Source organism: Ailuropoda melanoleuca, chromosome 11 (genome assembly GCF_002007445.2).
Source record: "Ailuropoda melanoleuca isolate Jingjing chromosome 11, ASM200744v2, whole genome shotgun sequence".
Taxonomy (NCBI): Eukaryota; Metazoa; Chordata; class Mammalia; order Carnivora; family Ursidae; genus Ailuropoda; species Ailuropoda melanoleuca.
In genome coordinates this window covers 108,125,822-108,143,767 of record NC_048228.1, presented here as the reverse complement: position 1 = coordinate 108,143,767, position 17,946 = coordinate 108,125,822, and the positions used below count along the sequence as shown (strand labels likewise).

The following is a 17,946-nucleotide window of genomic DNA, read 5'->3' as shown; positions in this document are numbered from 1 at the left end:
GAGGCTGCTTGAGCTGTGACCCATGTTCTCACTCACCAGGCCTTGCCGTCTTCTGTGCTTGGTTATTGTCAAGTCAAGGTTTGTGAACAATCCGCTTGGGTTTGTTTGAGGATGACAGTTTCTTCCAGAGAGGGGTCTTTAACCTCTGCCAGTCTGGAAGCACCAGGACCACTGCTTGTGGCCTGAGGCCCAGGACCTAGTCACAGGGGCTGTCCTCTCGTCTCCGCCCTCCCTGAACAGGACCCAGACCCCGCCCCTTTCCTGGGGCAGGGGAAGGGGCCCAGGTTCACATAGAGGCTCTGCCTTTAGACACCGACCTTACCCCAGCTCATGGCCCCGAACCCAGGAGCCTGAATGGCCCGGTTCTTGTTTACAAGACGTGTACTCACGCTGCACAGCCTTCCTGGGCTCCTGTGGTCCATCCTGCCTTGGTCATACCTTCGCAGGCTTTCAGATTTCCACTGCTCCTCAAGAGAGGGGTTTAATCCCCAGTGCAGGGGCTCCTTCCAGCGAGTTAGAGCCCCTAACCCAAGCCTGTCGTCCCTGGAGTTGGAAACCCCTTTGTTCCTTCCTATCAAGTCATCTGTGTTTGTACATTTTTCCCCAGAATCTCGCCCTGACCACGTCCCTCAAGTCTGGTATGTAGTGTCTCCACTACTATTCAATTAAAAGTACTTTCTAACTTCTAATATCATTTCTTCGGTCCATGTGTACTTTTAAAGTTCCTGAATATACTTTTTTTAAAAAAAGATTTTATTTATTTGAGATAGAGTGAGAGAGAGAGAGAGCATGAGTCAGGGGAAGAGGCTGAGGGAGAGGGAGAAGACGACTCCCTGCTGAGTGAGGATGCTGGGATCAGGACCCAGACACTTAAATGACTGAGCCACCCCTGAAGTTCCTGAATATACTTACTTTAATTGTCTTTTCGTGATGGAGTCCCTCCTTGGTTGCAATGTGGTTAAAGAATATGACCCAATCATCCCACCCTGCTGCTGAGTTACTGGAACCTGCTTCGTGTCCCGGGCCAGCCAGCTTTTACGATGCTCTGTATGCATTAGGAACATGTTTTCTCTAAAGGGCGTGAATAGATCATGCTTGTTGTCCGCGAGTCCATCCGTGTTCATCAGTGACCCGAGCTGCTCTGGGGAGCAGCTGGCACAGGGGCAGCAAATTAAACAGAAATGAGGCAAGAAAGGAAAGAGAATAAAAGCCAGTGGAAGAGAGCTAGCAAACAGCACAGGGAAATCAGTGAAGCTGAAGCTGGTTCTGGGGGAAAATGTCGAGAACCCGAGAGAACTTTAGCTAGACTGACTGGGGGGAAGGGCAACAGCAGTTACCAATACCAAGAACAGAAAGGGGGCGTCACCACAGATCCGAAAGACACTGAGAAGGGAACAACTTTACACCAACTGTTTGAACAACTCAGATGAAATTCCTCGACAGACATATAAAGACACAAGTAGTATTAGGAAATCCAAACAGCCGTGCAGCTGGCGTTTAAAACCTGAGTTTTTTTTTTTTTTTTAAAGATTTTATTTATTTATTTGACAGAGAGAGAGACAGCCAGCGAGAGAGGGAACACAAGCAGGGGGAGTGGGAGAGGAAGAAGCAGGCTCCTAGTGGAGGAGCCTGATGTGGGGCTCGATCCCAGAACGCCGGGATCACGCCCTGAGCTGAAGGCAGACGCTTAACCGCTGTGCCACCCAGATGCCCCTAAAACTGAGTTCTTAATGCAGAACTCTGGCATGAGGAACACTTGAGGCCTACGGGGCTCCACCCATGAAGGCTCCTGCACGTTAAGAAAGAATGCCAAGCTCACACCCACAGCAGCGCCTAACAAGGGGGACTCCCAGCTCCTATCAGTCCAACGTGATACCAAATGTGACCGACTGCATGTGACGAGAACAAGAACCACAGGCCAGTGTTCCTCAGGGGGATTCAAGCATCAGCAGATCTAATCTGGCTAAGCAGAGGAAGGACTGTCATCACGACCAGTGGGTCCACCCAGGAGGGCATGTTATTTTAGCGTTCGAAAACCAGCAAGATTCACCATAGTAACTCCAGAAGCAAACCTTCAGGATCGTCTCAATAGGTGCATGGAAAGCACATGACAACTTCCAATACTCATTCATGAAAAACTCCTAGCAAGCTAGGCCAGAATCCCTGCGATGTATAAAAGCATCCATAAAACTCCATAGCTTATGTGACACTTAACTGCAAGACTGAATGTGTTCCACGCGGATTGGGAGAGAGAGATGTCCCCCTCTGCCCCAGCTGCTCGACACTGGGCTGGACACACCGGCAGTGCGCACGGAGAAGGCACGGCGCCCGAGGGAGAAGTGAGACTGCCATCTGACAGGGGACATGAGCAAGTGTGCAGGTGTGCTGGGACCTGGGGCACAGGACACAAGGTCATCATATGGAAACAACTGCATGATGAAATGAAAACATACTAGTGACAATAGCATAAAACAACTAACACCTAGGAATAAATCTCGTGAAAATATGCAGGGACTGTGTACAGAGAGATGTACGACGGGCTAAATAAACAGGTACAGATGAGAAAGGTCAGGAGCCTGGACACTAAGATGCTGATTCTCCCCAAAGTGAGTTACACATTCAAGGTGATCGCTGTCAAAATTCTGGTCATTTTTATACAAAGTGACAAACCGATTCTAAGATGTATATGGAAATGCAAAATGCCTGTAATGAATCTTAGAGGAAAATGCGTACCACCCGATTCCAAGCTTTCTTATATAAAGCTGCTGTCCACAAGACAGCGCGAGCTGTAAGGATAGTCTAGAAACAGCCACACCTGTACGCTCACTTGATTTTTGACAAAGGCACTGAACCAAGTAACAGAGGAAAACGTCTGCATGAAAAATGGTGCCAGGACATAAGGAAACCAGTGGGCATTGTTGGTCAGCAACCAGGATTCACCGTAGGCGACATCAGGGCCCCAGGACGCCCTTGAATGGAGCCCGTTTCCAGGGCACGCCTCTGCTGGACGAAGCACACAGATGCTGGGTGGAGAACGCCAGACGTGCACACATCCTCACGGTCCCATCCCTTGTGTGTGAAATGCAGACAGGCGGAAGCGAGCTGCGGTGAGACAAGCTAGTGGCTGCCTGGCCAGTAGGTGGCTCCTTCTGGGGACGGCCATTCGGGCATTCACGGTCATCAGCACACACGGCGCACTCCCCCCTCATTGCCAGCCGGAACACTGATGACTAGACGGAAGACCAAGGGCCCTCATGCCATCCTGAGGGTCAGCGGCAGGGTGCAGCCCGTCTGCAAAACCAGTCGGGACCATCCCTGTTGCTCCCGGGAGCTGTGTGTGCACAGGACCCTTCACCGCAGCACTCCCAGCCGTGTTCTTATCTAAGACGTCGTACGTTCACATGACGGAATGCTACCGGCAATGCAGAGCCGCAGGTCTCCGCCACGGGGCGGAATCCCAACACCCCGACTAGAAGCCGGACGCCCTCCCCGCCCCAATGATGCAACTGTGTGCTGCCACTTCACGTCTGTCACAAAGGAAATGCAGCCTGAGTCAGGAACAGGCAGCGTCAACACTCAGCTGGGGGGCGGCCCAGCAGCACTCTTCTCCGTCCTGGAGGCTGGAGTGATCACGGGCGGGCGCGGACTTGCAGCCGAGCGCTCCCACCTGCGGAGGCCGGCGAGCTCTCTGCGGCCTTCTCTTAGGACGCTGATCCCATTTGCGGGCCCCATCCTGATCTGATAACCCAGAGGTCCCAATGCTGACACCCTCACCATGGGAACTGGGTTCCAGTGTATGAATTTGGGGGGACACAAGCCGAGCGGTCAGCTGTAGAGAGAGGAGCGTGGGGGTATCCTGGGACCCGGGCAATCTCTACTTGTCAACCTGGGGGTGGGCTGCAGGCACTCACTCAGGACTCACTGAGCCGTGGGCGTTTCATGCCCTATCATGACTGTTTTACTTTACAGAGATCACTTAGAATCTGAAAGCAATGTGGCCACTGGCCCCTGGCTTGGGGGGCCGCCCCTGTACCTGCTGCCTCCAGTGGCGGAGGCAATGACAAGTCATGAAGACACATCTGGCTCTCTGGCACGTCTTAAGGCCAAGAGCTCCCTCTAGTGGTCAGTTCCTGCGATGGTAAACTGAATCAAGTGCCCTATTCTGTTTGCCTCCCTGTCCTGGGCCTGACCTCCTTCCAGGCCTTGCACCTCACACAGGGGCACTCAGAGAACAGCAGTGCATGGCCCAGAGCTTGGACCCCCACAGGCAGCTCTGCAGAAGCCCGGTGACGAACCCATCTGGCCCCTGGCCACCAGAGTGGTTGTCACCCTGCCCTGTCAGGCCTGGCCACAGCCGCGCTATGGCATGCCGCGAGGGACACACCAGCGCGCCGGGTCAGTGGCGGGCATGACGTGGAGGCCCAGGGCGAGGCTCCTGAGCTGGGCAGCATGGCAGGACGGCCTGCCCCGTGCCCAGTGGCCCAGGGAGGAGGGGGCCACCTCCCTGCTTGGTTTCACCACATCCCGGCACAGAAGTCCTAGCACGCCCCCCCTGGACTTGATTCTTCTTAGCAAAATGGCTCATGCGGTATCTGTGCCTGGTGGATCCCAGCATGCCGGCTGAGGCCTGGATGTGGCTGAGGCTGGGTGCAGCGCTGCGGTCAAGCCTCTTCCAGGTTCAAACCTGGGAACGGTGTCAGACCCCCACACGACGACCTGCGGCGGAGGCAGAGATGGGTCCCCGTGGGACTGTCACACCTCAGTGAGACAATCAGCCACTTTTTCAGGACACGGAGACCGCCGGGCCTGTGGGGCTCTCCCCAAGCCCGAGCTCAGAAGCAGTCAGGGAGATGGCAGCTGGGCCAGAGGTCACCCCTCTCCCCGGTTAACTCCACACTGCTCCCAGGTGTCAAACCAGGGGGACTGTGGCCCCCATCACGCAGCAGAGAAGACGGGGAGTGGGGTGCAGGGGTGGAAGAAAAGCAAGGCGCAGAGAGACCGCTGAGGGACAGGTCAGATCACTGACCATTTAAATGGTGTGACGTGTTTTTAAAGACACAATACTTCCAGCGGCAGCTCCCCGCGTGTCTGAGGCCCGGTGCACCAGGCACGCGGGGAATCGGACCAGTCCTCCCGCACGAAGGGTGCCCGGCCGATCCCCATCACGCCTCCCCCAAGGTCCTGTTCGTGTCCAACGCCGCCCCAGAGCAGCCGGGCCGTCCTCAGGCAGCGCCCCCCCCCACCCGCCCTGGTGGCCGCTTCCTCCCGCGGGCGGCTCCCGCGGCCCTCAGAGCTCCTGGTGGCGAGCTCTCGAGATGCGGCCTGACAGGTCCTGTAAGTGCTTCTTCACCTGAAAATGAGGGCACAGTGTCAACCCGGCTGCCATCTGCCCGAGATCACGACATACACGGTCCTCAGAGGGAAACTTCAGAGCTCCTCGCTTTTCTTAATGCACAAGTCCGCCATGGGGACACAGTCCTGAACGAATCACAAAAGCAGCCCCCCGCTCACTGGAATGCCACCGCCCACCAAAAACCAACAGGGAGCAGACCACGCCGAGAGAGAAGAGGGACGTTTCTGTGGGCTAACCCGGCCCCTCGCAGAGGCACGAACAGAGATGCCACCTGGCTGCGCCCCTGGGGAACTGCCTCGGGCCCCAGCCCCATGGAGCCCAGAGTCCGTGCCACGCACACTGCGGCCACGGCAGTGAGGCAGAGACCACCCCATGTCTGCCCCGTCCCTGTTCCAGCCAGCTTCCCCTCTGCAAGTTCCCGCCCTGCAGCGTCATTCTGGAGCTGACTCCCACGCGGGGTGCACACTTTCTAACCGACTGGCTGTCAGACGGCCACAGACCCACACGCCCTCCTCCGTGGCACTTCCGCCCCATGTCACTTTAAAGTTTCATGTGTCTGAATGGACAGCACAGCCCTGTGGCTCCAGAGTCAGACGCACAAAAGAGGGTCCCTCCTCCCTTGCTCCCTCTACAGACAACCCATCTCATCTGTTTCCAGATTGTCCTGTGCGTCCTAGCAACACCCGAGGCCTCCGCCCCTCCTACCACCAGCTCCTCAGAGCGTCCACGCTGCCCTGCTGCTTCTCTTCCCTGTGTGGTGCGACCCCGAGGCCCTTCTGCAACGAAGAGCCCACGCTTCTATGCCTGGATGGGCACCTGATTTGTGGGTTTCCGCGAACGACCTAACCAGCCCCAGAGTGGCCCCATTCCAGAGTGACCCCACTCTGCTTGGGCCACCACCTACCGCTGCCCTGGGACGGTCCCCATTCCCACGAGAGGAAACGTGGCCTCCATACGCACCCCATGGGATTCTCAGGGGACTGTCCTCCTGTGTGCACGCAGACGCGCCAAAGCCACTGCCTCACACACACACCCCGTGCAGGGTCACCGGGCCGAGGGCACAAGCTGGTGGCACAGGTGTCCCGCAGCTCTAAACAGACCCGGGGGGATGGCCCGGGCCCCGGGGGAGGTGTGTGGCTGCAGCGGGTGCCCCACCAGGCACCACCAGGCCCAGACGACCACCTGCTGTCCGCAGAGGAGGGACCAGTGCCCACGCGGGGCTGGGGGAGCAGGGCAGGGGACAACCCCAGGGCAGCCGCCGCCGCCGCCTCGCAGGGCCGAGCGCGCACCTTGTAGCCCAGCTCCTTGGTCTTCTCCTCCAGCATGGCGTACTTCTCCTTGTTCCGGCTCACGTGCTCTCGGTCCCCGAAGCTCTCCACGTGTTTCAGTTTCTGGTGAGAGATTTCCAGCTGCTTCTGGTAATGATTATGCTTTTCAATTTTGGCTTCAAAGTGCTTAAGCTCCTCCTAGGATAATGTTTAAACAGTTGAATGTCCCTTAACAGACTCTTCGTGTCGCTCCGGGGTTCCCGGGCAAACCCCCCCAACCCCTCAGGACAGGGTGGCTGCCACACAGCGGGGCTGGGTGACAGGGCTCAGCACGGGACGCAGGGCGCTTCCTCCTCTGCGGGAGCGCACCCCGAGCCCCTCAACGTGTGATCTGTCCGGACAGCTCCAGGGCGCCGTCTCTACTGCCCCCGATCGCGAAGCAGCGTACGTGGACGGAGCGCGCCTTCCCGCCAGAGATGCCGCCACAACCGGACGGGCTGGTGACGGCACGACCCCCACGAGGTGACACTCCGGCAACTCAAAGGCCCCTCCCTCCAGGCCCACTGCCAGAGCCACACGCAGAGTCTGCTCTTCTTGACCCGCGTACTTCCGCACCAGCCCTCCCTTCTCACACCCAGCACATCCAAAGCCGAGCCAGACCCTCCATTCACCGGAGGCCAGCGCTGTCCACAGGGAGGCAAGCACGGCGGTCCCACATGGCCGCCGACCAGCACGGCAGAGGGACGCGGGGGGCAAGGACAAGGCCCGTCCGTGTACACGATGGCCTGCCACTCACACTGCGGTTCAGTCCTTTCCACGTTCGTAGAAAGTTCAACAAAACAGGTGCTGCCAAATGGTGTGAGCCAGTGTCACCCAGCACCTTCCTTACCCGGATGGACTCCAGCTCCTTCTCAGTGAAGTTGGCGGACTTGGCCAGGTCCCACAGATCGATCACTCGGGGTTCCTCGAACTCTGGCAGAAAAGCAAAAGCAGTCCCGTTGACTGTGTGGCGGTGTCCCGTGATGCCCAGGGGCCCCGACGACACGGCAAGTGTGAGCGTCTGCACACGCGTGCACACACACACACACACACACACACACACACACACGGGTATGTGCTGTGCGCTCGCATGCATGTGTGAGGTGTCCAGCGCCGTCTGGAAGCAAACTGAGTGTAGCTCTCATGCATGCTCGGTCTGTGGCTAAGGCACCACTGGAACCTGGCCTCGGGGACACGCTCACTCAGCACTGGCCCGCACCTCTGATAAAGGGTCCCTCTTGGCAGAGCCGGCTCGGTGGGGGAGGGGTGGTGGGAATCAGGAGATGGCAGGGCTCCTTGGGGCCCAGGACTATGTCAATCTACCCGCAGTTCCAGGCTGAAGCTTAGACCTCTGCCTGTCCTTCCAGCTCCAAAGCAAAACCAACCACATGGAAAGGACCCCTTGACCTCAGCCTGCACTCAGGAGCGGATTTGGTGACAGGTGCCCACCTGGGCCACTCACATCTCCTCCGTCCCTGGACCGGAAGCAAGCTGGTCACAGCTGCCCACCCGCGGGCATGCCGCCAGCTGCTCCACCCCCTCCCTCAGCTGATCCCGTCCTGCCCAGGGCCCTCAAGGGGCTCGTGGAGAGTGTTCTGGAAGGACTCGGCAGACCACAGGAGAAACTGAGGAGTTGGCTCGGTGCATCTCCCGGAAGGGGGTGGTTCGGTGGGGGAGGGGTGCAGCGGCGGCCCCAGCACCGTGTCTCCTGACCCGCCGCATCCCCAGGCAGAGAGCAGCACCTGCCGCATCGCTGCTGTGCACGCTCACGCTGGACAACACGCGAACGGGCAGGAAGCCGGAGAAAGAGGGCAAGCGGCAGAGCTCCCGAACACGGGCTCTAGCGCGGGGCCCGGGGTGGGAGTGGCGCAGACAGCAGCCCGTCACGGGGACGGTGTGGGACACACAGCTGTGACGCCCGAACGCGGGGCCCAGGGCAGAGGCGTGGGGTGCTCGCCGCGCTCACCGGCCTCAGTGCCGTAGCCCTGGTGGCTGACCCTGCGCAGGCGGTCGTAACCCTGGTGGATGCCGCGCAGCCGGTCCTTGAGCTCTGCGTGCTTGCTGTGCAGCACGTCCTCCTTGACGCGGCTCACGTCCAAGGGGCTGATGACGTTCTCCTGGATTTCTGTAAGAAACAGGGTGGCCGTGAGCCGCCATCGGAGACCCCCCTGCTGGAGCGGAAACACCCCGGGCCGACCCCAGTGACCCTGCACCCCAGCTCCCCAATTCCCGGTTTGCTGACTTCCTGAGGGCGAGACCACAGGCTGGGGGGCATCCGCGTCCGTGTGGGGAGGGCAGCAGTGGCGACCCGTGACCCACGTCACCGCATCTGACCAGCACACTCGCGTTGTCAGAGGTGCCTCGATGAGCCCCCCGCAGAGGAGTCCCACTCAGAAACCGGGTGGACACAGAGGGAGGACCCCCCCAGGGCCGCCTACAGGGGGGCAGGGCGGGGCACCTTCGGTCCTGCTCAGCGTCTCCAGCAGGACGTTGTACTCGCGCACTTTCTCCTTGTGGTGCTGGAACTCCCGCCGCAGCTTGTCCAGCTCCTCGCTGGAGAACTTCCCCGAGGTCTTCGCCTGGGAGGAGCGAATATCTTGCCAGCCTGCCCACGCCCCGGGGTGACCCCATCCAGGCTGCTCGCCGGGACTCCAAGGGGGCCGCCGCTGAGCGTCCCCTCAGAGCAGACAGGACCCTTGCTCCCACGGGAAGCGCTCGGTGCTTTCCCGCCTTGATGGCCCCTTAACTGGGGGGCGTAGCAGGACCTGTCGCCAGGCTCCACGGAGAGGTGACAGCCATCCAAGTGTGGGAGTGGCAGGGTCCCCAAGGAGGCGGGGTGGGGCAGTGTCCCCTTCTGGGAGGGACCTCAGGCCAGTCACTACACGGTCACCCACTTGCCCTGCGGGGCCATGTGGTGAATCACGAATAACACAGATCCGGGGCTCCTGGTGGCCACAGGACCCCCTCCATGGCAGAGCCGCCCTCCCTCCTGCTCCAGCCCCACCCCTTGAACCAAGGATGATGGGCTGGTGCGAGAATTCTGATTCTCCGCCCCACTCAGTGTGGTCCAGACAGAACCTGGACAGGAGCTGGGGGATTAAGGAACGCGGAGTGAGTGACTGACTGCGGCCAGCTCAAGCCTCTGCCTGGCCCCACAGCCTGCCCACACCCACCTGAGGTCTGCACCCCACAGGAGACCAGATGCTACGAGCCCAGCCTCCACGCTCCCACCCCACACTGTGAGCACACTTTTTTGAACCAGACAGCACACAGGCTCCGACCCAAAACTAAGCGGACACCGTCCAACACGCAGCCCACGGGCCACCGTGAGCCTGTTTACAGATCGTCCAGGCCGTTCTGGTCATTCGAAGCTCTGACAGCTAGCTCCACGCCACACAGAACTCCTTCTCCGAGAGGGCAGGGAAGGCAGGGAGGCCTCACGACCACAGAAAAACAGCCTCGTGGTTCCAAAAAGAGAACCCTGCCCCCCGAGGCCCCCTGGAAACAGGCTCCTATGCAGAGCAGAAGCAGCCCCTAGCAGCCTCCCTCAGCTCTCAACGCTAGGGCGCATTGTGGGGCTCACAGGAAGCGCCACAGGGTACCTTGTGCCACAGCTTCTCCAGCCTGGGGTCCTCCAGGCTGTCCTCCTCGGCGGGGTCACTGAGGGAGTTGCTGCTCACGGCCCGGGTGTCCTTCCTCCCGTCCAGGCCGTACTTGGCCAGGATCACTAGGGGAGACGCAGGGGGTGTTACTCCAGTCCTGGCCACTGCTCGCCCGGCACCGAGAAGAGCCGGGACCCCCAGGCTCCGCACTCCAGACCAAGGAACAGTCCCAGTGGCCCCCGAGCATGGGGAGGGGCAGCAAGAGGGGCGGAGGGATAACTAGGTCACTGGGCTCCACCTGGCCCAGCCTTCCAAGTTGGCTGCTGCACCGGACGCCCTCACAGGGCAAGTCACACACGTCTCAGGGTGCGTTCAGCGGCCTGGAAGGCGGAAGGTTCTGGATTCCAGCTGCCTGGGTTCCGCGTGAGCTGGGGCCAGAAACGAGCACTCCAGCTGAAAGAGGCCCCACAGAGCGGCACGCCCAGCGTCTTCTGCTCTTGCTCAGGATGCTGGGCCCCGCACCCCCCCGGCGGGCACTCGGGGACACCGCAGTGGACAGGGTGGGGGCGGCTGCCCTGCACAGCAGAGCAGACAGAGCAGGACCCACCCCGAGACAAAGGCTTCTCTGTCAAAACTGGCCCAGACAAGGCAGACCCAACGTGGTTTGTCCCCTACGGTGCTGGTGTGGGGCCGGGGCACTGCCCTGCTGCGAGCCTAGGACAGACCTGGTCACACCTGGGCCTCCCTTTCACACCACACTTTGTGGACCCCTTGGCGTGGCTCAGCCTTGTCAATGGTCCTGGGTGGGGGTGGGGGGTGTCCTGGATGTGGGGACGCACAGGCCACACCCGGGAGACGGCCAGCCGTCCGGCGAGGGTCGGGTGCTCAAGAGGCTCTGCTTCGGCGCCCCAGCCCCCCAGTCCCCGGAGTCTTCCGCCATGCCACCCTGGCACCCAGGAAGCCCACACCACCCAGGCAGAGAACAGATGGCTCCACTCGGACCATGGACTCAGACACTGGGCTGGAAGCCATGCCCAGGAGGACACGGGCTGGCTGGGGGGGTCCAGGGAAAATGTGCCCCAGGCAGGGAGATGAGAGCTGGCTGACCTCTCTACACCCTCCCCGCCTCAGTCTTGGCCCCAGGCCGTCCGCTGGGGGCCGGTTCCTTCCAGAACGGAGGACATACAAAGGATTCTGAGTCCCTCCAGACCCCTTTTTCCTTGGGGGTTGGGAACGCCAGGTCAGAGTCCTGTCCCGGCCCCTCGCAGCGGCCCCCCACGTTCCGGCTGGGGGCAGTTACCCGGCACCTCCTCCCGCCTGACCCTTCTGCTACCTTGTCCTGGTTTTCACGCGTCCCGTCCTAGCAGAATGAGGGCATATAAGACAGCAGCAGACCGCCGTCCTCACCCCAGAAGCAGATACACAACGTGACCTGAACAACTCGTAGGTGTCTCGTGAGGTCTGATGGCACGGAACGCAGGGTAGCTGGGGAGACGTCCCTAGCTGAGTCAGAAAACCCTGGATTGGCACCCTGCTGTACTCAGGCTGGGACTACGGACGAGTTGCCCTCTCTGAGCCTCCGTCACCTGTCTGACCAGGGAGGAGTACCTCAGAGAGGCTCCAGCGGACGTACAGCATTTGGTCTCAGGAAGGGGCTCCTGTTACGACAGATGCCGCGCACTCCGCGTGATGCCATGTCCGAGGAAGCCGACGTCGGGCCCCGTGAGCGTGTGCGACGGTGGGTGGGCTACGGGGCGGACTCTGCGGGGCAGCCACATCTGCAGTCCCTGGGCCGCAGCTACTCCAGCCCCGACGCTGGGCTGCGCGGGGAGCTACAGCAGGCTCCGACTGGCGAGGGCGTGCCCACGTGCCGGGGCGGGTGGCAGGCCAGGGCGCCAGCAGGCGGGACGGGGACGTGACTTCTACTCTCTGCTCTTCGCTACACGATGACAGCAAGACCAGCCAGCCCGGGAGCGGGCCCGAGACACAGCTGGGGTGGGGTGCACGGGGGCGCCTGGGCAGCGAGCTCGGAGTCCTGCCCTGCACCTGAACGCTGCCACGGGGGGAGGCGGAAAGGGGGCCTGAGACACCTGTCAGTCCTGAGGACGCGTGTCTTTTGCATACTGGGAGGCAGGGCAGACTAGCTCTGTCTTGAATACCCACAGTAACAAGCAGCTCACTACTTCCCATCTCAACACACTCCACTCTGTTAGAGTAATTTTCATTACAGATGATCTGAAGTCTGCTTCCCCATTAACTTCCAGACCCTGGGAACATCCCTCCTGTCCCTCCAGGTGAGCACAGGCAACCGGGGGGCCCTGGCCTCGCTCCCCCGCAGGCCACGTAGCTGCAGGGCCCTCAGCCGCTGGGCACTACTGCTCCAGACACCCCTGCCCCGACTCTCCCTACGGTCTGCCAAGAGCCTCACGAACGGCCAGCAGCTGTGGCCATGGGGGTCGCTCCTCGGAGGTGAGCCACCACACAGGCTGCAGCAGGGTGCCCCGCTCCCCTCCTGCCACACACCGCGTCAGCAGCCAGGGCCGCAGGCCCGAGAGACGACGTCCCCCCGCCGCACTGAATAGGAGAGAAAGGTACCGCTGAGGCTGCGTGTGAGTTTGGCCTGCTTCTCTCCATCTTCGTCGAGGCCCTCGGCCTTCAGCTTCTTCCAGGCGAACTCATCCCTTTCCTGCATCTTCAGGTCGGCGTGGAGCTCGGACAGTTTCACGGGAGAAAGCTGAAGCTACGGGACGAGAGCAGAGGAAGCTGACGACCAGCCCCAAGATGAACCAACAGCATCGCCCCGAAGACGGCGACCCCAAGAGAGGGGTGCCCAGGAGACACCACAGACGAGCAGGGGGTGCGGGGTCCTGGCCAGTCAAAATCCCACACATGTTCCTGGGCGAGACCCTCAGGGGACTGCCACGCTGCAGGTGTACAAGGAGCCCGCTCTCCAGCCTCACTGGAGAGGGTCATGGCGGGGCACGATCTAGAAATGCCAAGTCTGTGAGAAGCTGCCCGCCACCAGCAGCCGAGCTCGGGCTGCCAGCTCCTCCCCAGGAACCCCCCTGCCCTGAGCCCCAGGGATGTTAATGGGGCCCCGGGTATGGGGTGTGAGGATGGAGGAACACGAATGCCGAGCATGGGAGGAAACCATTCCCTTTTCCTTGTATCACGTAGGTGCGACACAGAACCAAGCACGACCATCAGAGGACGGTGGACTAAATTATGGCAAACCTCCACACTAAGAAAAGATCCATCAGTGAGCCTGCCTGACAGAGGCCCCCACCCGCAAGAGACTCGCCAATGACGCAATGACAAGAGGATCTCAGTGCAGCATCTCTGCGCCCGGACCCAGCCCAGGATGAGGTGGGGAGGGGCCTGGGCTTCAGGCCAGAATGAGACCCGTGCCGGTGTTAGGTGGCCCAAGGCTCTGGACATGAGCCTGAGCTCCTGCCTTTCCCACTGACTAGTGTCAGCTCAGCCCAGACCAATGGGACACATGTGCTTCAGGCTGGTACCCCGGACCAGAACATTCCACCAGTCTTCACGTGGCTGTACCTGCTGGAGCTCCCTGCGCGCCCTTCGCTACAGCACAAGCTACAAGATGGAGCCGGGGAGACTGCGGCCAACGTGCTTTCCAGGCTAAAAGGGTCATCGTGGTAACCCTGTCCAGCTTTTGCTAGGCCTCCCAAGAGATGCCCAGAAAATCTGGGCCCCATCCTTCACCAGCTTGAAAACAAACTAAAGTTCCACAGGAGTAAAAAGAGGGCATCAAATGAATGGCAACGCCCAGGGTGGGAAACTCTTCTAATTTGCTAACAGGTTTCTCTGACCCTGATCCATGGGTTTGCCCCCTCCTTTGCTGGCTCTCTGGCTCTCCTGGGGCAGGTGTTTGTCTCCACAATATCCCAGCTCCTACTATCTCTCCCGAGCCCCAAACCCTTCCTTCCAAAGCCTGTTGCGTGCCCCCACTTAGATGCCCTAGGTTCCTCAAATGGCACCCAGGCTGACACAGTCCCACCTGCCCTCCTGCACTCTGTCATAGGCCCCGCTGTCGGCTGGATGCCCCCTGTGGGCGCTCTCAGGAGAACACCAGGATTCTGGGGAGGCTGGGGCTGCAGCCTCAGATGACTTGTGGGCTCCCTGGGGAGGAGGAACTGGACAGTGGTTTGGGGCAAGCTGATTTCCCAGGAAGGGCAGAGAGGGGACTGGGTGGTGAGGAGCTGGGAAGGGCAGGCCTGCAGTGCATCAGGACGCCAAGGACACAGTACTTAAGCCCCACAGGCATCCACAGGGTCTCTCCTCTGTAAGCTTGGGTCCTGTCTGCAACAGGAGCCACAGCCAAGGACAGGGAGGGCCTGGCTCCCAGCTCTGCCCTCTGTGGTTAGTGTGACACTGCACCGGCTCCTGTGTCCCTCTTGGGGACTGTAGGGGGGAGGGAACCTGAGTGTTCTCTGACTGCCAGCTAGTTCCACTGTGGGGGAGAGATCTGAGGACCTCAGGCAAAGGACCCCCCTCACCTCTTACTTTCTTATCTGTCCACCTCCCCAGGGCCCTGGGGGAGATCAACATGCCAGCATCCAGCCAGGAGCCCATGCGCTGCAGACTCTGGAACCCACCTGCGTGTTACTGTCTCAGCCCCTGTGAGTCACTCCTGCTCACGTCTGAAGCCTCTGGGGGTCTGAATTACATACAACATCTGACAAAAATCAGTCCTTCCTCTGAAATGCAGATGCCCGTGAGTTCAGCATGGGAGATGCCCCCTGTAGCGGAAACGCCTGGTCACAGCAGCCATCATGTCCCACCAAAAGGGGGAAAAGACACAGCTCTCCTGCAAACACTTGGCACTCACTCTCTGGATGCCTTCAATTTCTTTAACTTCAAGTTAAATGTTAATGCCTCACATGAAAAGAACTGGTTCGTAGAAATCAAATACAGAACAGAATCTGTTCAATATTAAACGGTCAGGTAAATCATCAATAATGAAGAGACAAGCAAACACACAGGAAGAAAGCCACTCATCAGAAACAAGGGCTGGCACAGACCTGTGGATGGTTTCACAGGTGGATATTTTGTTTCAAACTCCCCAAGATGAATGTATGAAATATGTACAGTTTTTATATGCCAATCATATCTCAGTAAAGTGGTAAAACAATCACTGGGAACCAGGCTCCACTCAAGCCTCTGCCTCTGGCCACGGCTCTGCACTCGGGCACTGGGATTGTGTGCAGAGCACAATTCAAGAAGGCCAGACAGTGGGCATTAACGCCGCACCTGCCCCCGGGTGGACACTGGAGAGCCTCTGCGAGACCGGGAGGCTGAGCCATGTACGTGGGAGCAGTCTTACGGGTACACGGTGAAGCGGTGCCAAGGACAGAACAGGACAGGGACCCCGACCTCCCTTCCTAAGTCCTACCTGGAACAGGGGCATGCAGCGTACAGAGAACGAGGGAAACACAATCTCCCCTCCTCTTCTGGCCCTCCCACCTCCAAGGACAACACTTCAACACATTCTAATCACAAGGTCAGGATAAGAACCAGACAGGAGCCTGGAGCTCAAAGAACTGGGTGTGTGAGCGCTTTGCCCTGGAGCTCTGTGAGCCTGCTCAGGATGTGTCCCCCAGCCCTGCCTGCATCCCCCACCGTTAACATCAGCACACAAGGCAACCCTGAGCAGGGCCACAGCGGCCAGAGACGATCCGTGCACATGTGGGTGCCGCCCACAGAGGCACCCACTGAGAAGACTTGCCCCGGCTTCATTCAACCCCCAAAGCTCTACAGACAGCCCTCGGCGACCCCCCCCCCCGCCACTGCTCAGCACTCTTGCGACACTGGAAGATGTCACAAGACCCACAGGACGAGGCAGAAGTAGCCCAGGTTCCCATCCTCCGCCTACAGCTCTCCCAAGCACATCTATCAAACAGGAACCGGATAATCTCCCAGAAAGTCAAGACACCAAGGTGGCATCATGCAGTAGTCCCCGGGTCCCCGGTGGGGTCTAACAAGACCGGAAGTGAGTTTCAGAGTCTTCTCCAAGAACCCCCAACCCTAACCCTGGCATCTGTACACCAAGGCAGGAATCACAGCGCCAGCATGGGCTGTGGCCCCCGAGACAGAGAACACCCAGGCCCCTCTGGTCCCCAGGATTACGAGAGAGAGAAAGCAGCAGGCCCCGCAGACCCCCAGGACTAGAGGAGACCCAGGCCCCATCGCCCGGGAGATAGAAGACGCCCGGCCCGCGGCGGAACCCCCCCCTCCCCGCCCCGGACACAGGAGACAGGGGACGCCCCCGGCGTCTGGGGTCACGGGAGACAGAGGACGCCCCGGAACCCCGCGGCCCCCGCCCCCGGGGTCACAGGGGGCCCTGGCCGCCGCTCACCCGCTGCGCCTTCTCCCACAGCTGGTCGAGCTTCTCCATGCGGAACTCCCCGCCGGGCTCGCGCTTCGGCGGCAGCTCGGGCTCATTCTTCTCCCGGGAGTACTTGCCGCCGTGGCCCGCCGCAGGCCAGGGTCCGAGCAGCACGAGCAGCAGCAGCAGCAGCACCGGGAGCTGCGGCTGCGGGAGCCCGCGCGACCCCACTCCCAGCCTCGGCGACGCCATCTTTCTCCTCCGGCAGCCGAGACCCCGCGCCTCAGGCCGAAGAGGCCCCGCCCCACCCACCGCGCGGCCTCCTGGGAGTTGTAGTCCCTCCCTGCGCGGGTCGCCCAAACGAGGCGGCTGGCGGACTACGAGGCCCGCGAAGCCCTGCGGAGGCACGTGAGCGTTTCCTAGGCAACCACGCTGCGACCTCGTGATGCCAGGAGCCGGTGGGTGGCAGAGTGCGCTGGGGCTGCTGTCTCTGGAATTGCGAAGTTGGGTGAAGACCCCACCTGGACTCCGGACTCCGGGATGGCCCGAGGTCCCCCTCCCTTCTGCTCCGTGGGAAGTGTAAATAGTTCCGGAATCGGGACTGTCTGGCCGAAACCTTAGACTGTTCCTGCGTGAGCGGCAGTGATGGGGAGGCTTTCTTTTCACTATCGTTGCGGGCAGGTGGCCCCTGCTAGGCACTCCTTCCCTTGACAGAGAAAGACAAGCTGAGTCCTGGGCGGTCCCAGGAATCTGGGCTTTCTCACTCCCGCCCCGCGGAAGCTTTTCCCCAGAACTGGGGTGGGTGGGCTGCACCCCACATTGTGTTTGAGCTGCGTCCCCGACAGTTATTCTGCACGCACAGTTTCTGTATTGGAGATACTCCTGCACCTGCCTCATTCCCACCCTCTTAGATTTTAGTGACTCAACAAAATTTAGCCTAGGGGGCGCCCGTGTTGGGCCACGCCCTGGAGGGAGCCGCACATCCCTGCCCTCAGGTCGTTTGAGGTAGATGGGCGGGTAGGGGCGCCAGCTAGGGGCTTTGGGGCAGGAGAAGGGACCGGGTGAACCCACCTGGTAAGAGTGACCTGAAAGGCCTCCCAGGGTGGCGGATTGTGCCTGGAAGGGAGGGCATTGGGATAGGAGGGAAGTGGAGGACAAAGGAAGGGGGTGGAGAATACCTGGGCCTCTTGGGAGGAATCAGTACTTAGTTACTTTAAAATTGTCCCCTGTGTTGTCCACTGAGGGTTTGAAGTACCTGGAATGGAGGAGGGTCCTGCCCTCCTTCCTGTGTGACCCCAGGATCTTGAGAGCCATTGTTTCATGTATTTTGTCTGG

The 17,946-nt window shown here is 60.2% G+C and overlaps 1 protein-coding gene across 2 annotated transcripts; it reads right to left on the bottom strand.

The window, feature by feature from the left end:
* Window positions 1-3,410: 3,410 nt before the first annotated feature.
* On the bottom strand, window positions 3,411-16,916 carry LRPAP1 (LDL receptor related protein associated protein 1). 2 transcript variants are annotated; one of them, XM_034672183.1, is made up of 8 exons: window positions 16,642-16,916; window positions 12,858-13,002; window positions 10,263-10,387; window positions 9,119-9,239; window positions 8,627-8,785; window positions 7,511-7,593; window positions 6,643-6,744; window positions 3,411-5,350 (listed from the first exon to the last, which is right to left on the bottom strand). In XM_034672183.1, the coding sequence occupies exons 1-8, from the start codon at window positions 16,861-16,863 to the stop codon at window positions 5,288-5,290; spliced, it is 1,020 nt and encodes a 339-aa protein (XP_034528074.1). In that variant the 5' UTR covers window positions 16,864-16,916; the 3' UTR covers window positions 3,411-5,287. The 2 variants fall into 2 exon arrangements, with proteins under 2 accessions (XP_034528074.1, XP_002916598.2); XM_002916552.4 differs by having other exon boundaries at window positions 6,643-6,819; window positions 16,642-16,915.
* Window positions 16,917-17,946: the final 1,030 nt, after the last annotated feature.

Bases quoted from the DNA above. Each gene is read 5' to 3' on its own strand.
- LRPAP1 (XM_002916552.4), bottom strand. From the start codon at position 16,863: ATGGCGTCGCCGAGGCTGGGAGTGGGGTCGCGCGGGCTCCCGCAGCCG. The intron at 13,003-16,641 runs GTGAGCGGCGGC...CTCGTCCCGTAG, and splicing joins TGTGGGAGAAGGCGCAGCGG to CTTCAGCTTTCTCCCGTGAA. The intron at 5,351-6,642 runs GTGCGCGCTCGG...CCTCATTTTCAG, and splicing joins CCAAGGAGCTGGGCTACAAG to GTGAAGAAGCACTTACAGGA.